At 28.8% G+C, this 6522-nt stretch overlaps 1 protein-coding gene across 1 annotated transcript; it reads left to right on the top strand.

The window, feature by feature from the left end:
* The first annotated feature begins 2928 nt into the window (after nucleotides 1-2928).
* Nucleotides 2929-4900, top strand: LOC127102766 (uncharacterized). Its single transcript, XM_051040101.1, has 2 exons — nucleotides 2929-4271; nucleotides 4375-4900. Exons 1-2 carry the CDS (start codon nucleotides 2929-2931, stop codon nucleotides 4898-4900), a joined length of 1869 nt encoding a protein of 622 aa, XP_050896058.1.
* The last annotated feature ends 1622 nt before the right edge of the window (nucleotides 4901-6522 follow it).

Here is a 6522-nt window from a genome sequence, read left to right on the forward strand (position 1 = left end):
CTCTTTCACTAATCACATCCAAATTTATTCATTCCGAATTTCATCAACCTTGTAATTTGTTTGTTCTAATAATTATTATTAAAATAAAAAATAAATGCAACTTCAAATATATATATATATATATATATATATATATATATATATATATATATATATATATATATAATTTAAGAAGAGTAAATTAGTGAAATCCTTTGTTATCATTCATTAAAATATAAAGGAGAATTAATATTTAGGATAATAGATGAGCTGTTATTTGTCAACCCAAAAACATTTGTATTGAGAGATCAATGGAAATGAATAGTAACTAGTTTAATTTTTGATATAAAAGAAAAACAAATTGTAGAAAAAAAACAAATGGTAAAACATGATGCATCAGATTTTTTATTTACTAAGTGGCTTACAAAATAATTACGTGTCAATCAATCAATTCTGTTTTAATAAATTATATTAAAAAGATTTTACATTATTTTTTTATAAGCTACATTCTCTTTAAAGAGAAGATCAATTTTGATCTTTCACAAAAGTTACAGAATTTTTATTTCTTATTTCAATTTTTTTAAAATAATCCAGATATTGAAAAAAAAAACTAAAATTTGTTGAATCAAATCGAAAAACCTTTAAACCATATCCTATACATATGCCCTTTATTACTAGGTCAAAGTAGTAAAAATATAATATGTTGTTTAAAAATCTATGGACACGATTCTTTCAAGACAATTTTTTTTTTCAAATATGAATTATTCAAAAATAAAATTGAAATAAAAATAATAATAAAATCAAAGGTGGTTGTTTAGTCACAGTTTAAAAAAAACTAATTAGAAAAATACAGAGACTTATATGGTTCAATTAAATTTTGTAAAGAATTAACTATCATTTTTTTCTCCAACATTATCATTTTTTCTGAGGCACCAACCTCACTCTTATATTAATTATTTTTTCCTTCAAAATATTTGAGGTTAAATTCATTATTTTATAATTATGCATTATTCTTTCCCTACCCACTACTCAACTACTCAATCATTTTATTTTCCATTATGTCTTTCAATTACCACCCACTAATCTATACTTATATTAACTCTGATTTTAATTTTTATTATTTTATGTGAAGATATTTAAATAATATTATTTGCATGTTGAACTATTGAAATATAAGTTCATTGATATTAAAATTTAAAAAAAATTTCTCTAACTACGTTTTCCATATTAAAAACAATACTTTCAAATTTTAACTAAATTAATTTCTTTTTGGAGATATATGCTTAAAACTATTTTAACTTTTTTAAATAAATTGCATAAATATTTTAAAAATTATAATTAAATTATTTAAATAATTATAAAGTATAAATAAAAAAATTAAATGGGATTCATTAGATCCCTCAAATAAATAGGATCTTAACGTTATAAGACTTAAATTCTAAAACAAACTAAAACTTTTAAACCTAAACTTAAGGTAGACAATACTATTTTAGAGTTCAAATTAAAATATTTAAATTTATAAAAATATATCTAAATTATATTTCGTAAAAGCACCTGATAAAATAAAAATGAGTATAAAAATAATTGGAGGAAAAGAAAACATATTTAAAGCATATATTTTGCAACAACATTCTAAAACTATGTGACTTTTATCTTCTTCGGGCTACTTTTTCTCCCACAAAATAGAAACAAAATAGCTTCATCTCACGATACTTCATCAATCTTCCTGATCCTTGATTCTTTATACTCCGTACCTGCCTTCAACATGCCACACACAAAAGTGTAAAAATAGTTAAAAGAAATTCAAACCAAAAAAAATACTATTAAGACACAAACTAACTCGAATTACCCAAAATAAAACTAAAAATTCTAGCGTTTACCTGATTTCTTGACGCATAACTGATAAAAATTCAAATACAAATGGCGACTGATAACCATATTGAAGTAAAGGTTGATGCATAAGAAAAATCTTATCGCACCACTAAGATTCAAGACTACGTCAAAAAAACACAGTTTAAATTATGGAGGGAAGAAGGTCGTGGTGGACCGCAACCGTAGAAAAATTATCTTATTATATCTTTATGAGTTATGACTTGTTCTTTATGTTTATAAATCATGTTAAATCATAATTTTTTAATTAATTAGTAGTTATACAAAATCTTGCACTAACTTCGATTAAACTTTCACTAATGGATGGTCAAATTGATGTTCAAGTTTGTCGGCATTTAAATTGGATATCAATTTTTATAAAATAAAAAACTAGATAGATGAAACTTTCTTTTATTTAGTGCATACACATATATAAGTTTAAAGGGTCCTTTCATTGATACCCAAGATACTATGGTAGGGTTTTATTGGTATTTGACTTTAGAAAAGTAATGCTCATACATAAAAAAAAATAATGGCTTACATTTTAATTGAATTAATTTTTTTGGTGAGAAATTTGTTGAGCTTTACTGAAATTTATTTTTAATTTTTTAATATATTGTATAAATATTTAAAAAATATAATTGAATTGTTTAAATAATTAAAAAATATAAAAAATATAAAAAAAAAAATGAGATCCATTCTTAAGAAATGAATTTTAATTCATAAAGATTTAAATTCTAAAACAAACTAGAACTTTAAACCCTAAACCTAAGGTAGACCATACTATTTTAGAGTTTAAAATGAGACATTTGAATTTGAAAAAGGATATATATATTTACACTATATTTAGTAAAAGAATACAGTTGTAAAAATAAAAGTAAATATAAAATAATGGGAGAGAATGGAAATATTTTTAAAGTATCTATTTTGTAACAGTTTCTAAAACCACCTAACCCTTCTCTTCTTCAGCTATCAGTTTAATTTTACGCCCCAACAAACATCCGTAAAAGCTGTTCTTTAGTAATAGAAACACTAAACCCTAATCTTATAAATTATATTGATTAGTTTCCTTAAACAAACATGAGTTCAAAATCAGCTTTTACTACTGACCCTAATAGTTCATTCTCTGGAAATTGTACTGAAGATTCTAAGATAGAAATTCCCAAAAATAATTCTGAGATGGTTTTGGAGGATGGAATTTCACTTGATGGAGAAGATGCAAGCGAGTACAGTTTTTGTGATGACATGATGCCCGATGGACTCTACCGATTTCTTTGTCGCTTGGACGGAACAGATCATGGTGTTAAGAAGCAGGGTTGTGCTTGTGTCAAAGTTTGTGAGAAAAGAAAAGTCAATGATGTGGTTAATAGAAGTTATGAAGATGTTTTCAAGAAGATGATAGACAGGTCAGAGTCAGAGGTTAAAAATAAGGATATTTTGAAAGAGGAAGCTTCTGAAGCAATTGCTAGATTTTTCTACCATAATGCCATACCGCCTAAGCTGGTAGAGAGTAAGGAGTTTATTGCTATGTGTGATATGATTTCAAGACTCGGCGTTGGATTTAAGCCACCGTCTATCAATGACATCAAAGAGAAATATTTGAAGAAAGCAGATAAGCCGATAGATAAAGCGTTGGAAGAACACAAAGCCGTATGGAAGATAAGAGGTTGCACTATAATGGTTGATGCGTGGACCGACAATAAGAGAACTGCATTGAACTTGTTCGCCAACAGTCTAAAGGGAAAATACTTTTTGAAGTCTATCGATGCATCTGATATGTTGGAATCTGACACGCCTTTTAAACTCTTTAAGATGATGGATGACATTGTTGAAGAGGTTGGAGAAGAAAATGTTGTCCAAATTGTGACAGACAATACACCCTTCTACAAAGCTGCCGGTGAGATGTTGATGGAGAAGAGGACTAAGTTGTACTGGACACCTTGTGTAACACACTGCATTGAGATGATATTGGAAGACTACGAGAACAAGATACCGATATATGAAAAGACAGTTAAAAAGGCTAAAAGAATTACAACCTTTATTTATTCTAGGGATTCTATTGTTTCTCTATTGCATAGCTTCACAAAAGGAATAGATTTGATGAAACCGAGTATTACTCGTTGCACTACGTCTTACTTAACTTTAGACTCTCTATATAAGAACAAGGGAGCTTTGAAAAAAATGTTCAAATCCATGGAGTGGAAGTCAAGTCAATTTGCAAAAACAAGTGTCGGAAAATCGGTTGAAGATGTGGTTATTGACAAAGAGTTTTGGAAAAACATTTTGATTTGCTTAAAAGGTGCAGATCCTTTGATCGAAGTGCTTCGTTTGGTGAATTCAATTGACACATCAGCCACTGGTTTTATTTATGAGGCAATGGAGCAAGCTAAAGTGGAGATAAGAAGAAATCTTTCCATTGAAAGGTAAATTATCGGAGTATCAATTTTTGTTTTTATAATTGAGCTTTTGTTTTGTTGTTTTGGTTTGAGTTGTGAAAACTAATTTAGTTTTCTGTATCTTTTGTAGTTTTATGCCTCTATGGAAAATCATTGATGAAAGATGGGACAAACAACTTCTCAACCCTTTGCATGCGGCCGGCTATTTTCTGAACCCTCAATTTCACTATTGTATTGGATTTAGAGATGATAATATAATTAGGCGTGGTCTACATCATTGTATAACAAGAATGGCGGGCAGTCCGGAAGAAAGAGCTAAGATTGAAATTCAACTTGATGATTTCGATAAGCGGGCAGATCTTTTGGGTGATCCTGTTGCTATAATGACAGCAGGTTATGAGATTCCGTCAATATGGTGGGCTGATTTTGGAGGCGGACTGCCAGAACTCCAAAGTATTGCGCTTCGTGTATTGAGTTTGACATGCAGTTCTTATGGAGCTGAGAGTAATCAGAGTGCATTCAAGAGAAGAAATCTTTTGAGACAGGAGAAAGAAGAAGGTTTAGATGCGGACGACTTGGAATATGATATGATTTCTGATTTGCATGGCGAATATGCTCACGGAGATGAAGATCAAATAGAAGCTTATTGGTTTTAATGTTGAAAACATAATACTATAGCTTTAGGTTTTAGTTTGTAACTGATGAATTGTGTTTATAGTGAGTTTCTTATTTGTGTTATTTTATCTGTATGTTTCTTTCGGTCTTTCAATCTTGTTTCTGATATAATACTGGAATGGAGGTTTTTATTGCATTGTATTTAATATGTCTGCATTAAGAGTAAAGCTTTGGCTACTAACCGCTGTCTAAAAAAATTCACTTCAGACTAAAAAATATTTAGCATGCAATTATTCATATAGTTAAAATGCTTAGTACTATTAGTGGTAATGTTGATGATTAAACAATTATATACATAGCTTAAGCAATGAAGTTCGCATGTTGATTGACACGCAAATTAAAATCTGGTTACCAGACAATATATGGTCTTTTATGATTGAAATTTCAACTTATCATCCGAAAATCATAAAACTGTTATAAATGCAAACAAACACAAGTGATAGTAAAATGATTGGGAAAAGTATAAAAGGTTTCAACTTTGGTAATAATAAAATATATCGCTTATTCACCATAGTTCAGTTGCACTTTTAACCTGCTCTAGTCACTCATCAAGTTGAATAAAAAATATAACTAATACCATTAGTTAATTAATAAATTCCTTTGATTTTTCAAAAAAAAAACTATTAAAAATTATTGAGATTTTTCAACTTCTTGCAATAATTTATTCACATTTACTTCTAGACTTTCCCCAAATTAAACATTTATGATTCAACATATTTTTAATATAGATTTTTTTTTTCAGTGAACGATAATTCTCGATTCTTAATAGCTGAAATTTTTTCTTTCCAACACATACTCATGCACTTGAAACTACACCACTCCAAGAATTTTTACATTGCTTCACCGACAATCATAATTTTAAAAACTATCATACTCTCTCATGAAGAATATATTTCACTTAAAGATAAACCACTTCTAGAATTTCACATTGTCATCACCGACAATCATATACTTTATCATAAAGAATAAATTTCACTTGAAGGTAAACCACTCCAAGAATTCACATTGTCTTCAGAATCAAATCAAATCTCAACATCCTTTTTTATGAAACACGTGCACAACTGAAAATGAAATAAGAGTTCCTAAAATAAACCTTCTTGGACAGTCAGATATGATAGCTAAATATTTAGAGAATCTTCAGATATCTCATAATAAAATAAGTCTTCCAAGAAGTAAAACAAAACATGCAAAGATGTCTGATCAACATGCCTCGACATCTTGCTCAACATCTTGTTGTGGTGTAAGTTTTAACAAAAAATGTTGTCAATCATAAAACACAAAACTAACAATCTCCCCCCTTAGCAAATTTTGGCTAAAACAACATTTGCATCATATAGCTGGAGAAACGATAAAACAACAATAATCACAAACACAAAAGCAAACATTTGGTATAACACCATAATATATCAGAGGCACGCGCAACAGAAATAAGTAGTAGAAACTTAATCTCACAGAAAAGACATAGAGAGAAATAAACTCTCACACTCCAAGCCTCTTTCAGAAACAAAATATCAAGACATTTTGTCTGACATCACAACAAGCACACAACAGCCTAAGCACAAACATAATTCTCTGAAACAAAATGTCAGGACATTCTGTATGA

The sequence above is a fragment of the Lathyrus oleraceus genome, chromosome 7 (assembly GCF_024323335.1).
Source record: "Lathyrus oleraceus cultivar Zhongwan6 chromosome 7, CAAS_Psat_ZW6_1.0, whole genome shotgun sequence".
Classification (NCBI taxonomy): Eukaryota; Viridiplantae; Streptophyta; class Magnoliopsida; order Fabales; family Fabaceae; genus Lathyrus; species Lathyrus oleraceus.

Excerpts from the sequence above, each read along its gene's own strand:
- LOC127102766 (XM_051040101.1), top strand. The coding sequence starts at position 2,929 with ATGAGTTCAAAATCAGCTTTTACTACTGACCCTAATAGTTCATTCTCT. Across the intron at positions 4,272-4,374 it reads AGAAATCTTTCCATTGAAAG|TTTTATGCCTCTATGGAAAA; the intron begins GTAAATTATCGG and ends TATCTTTTGTAG.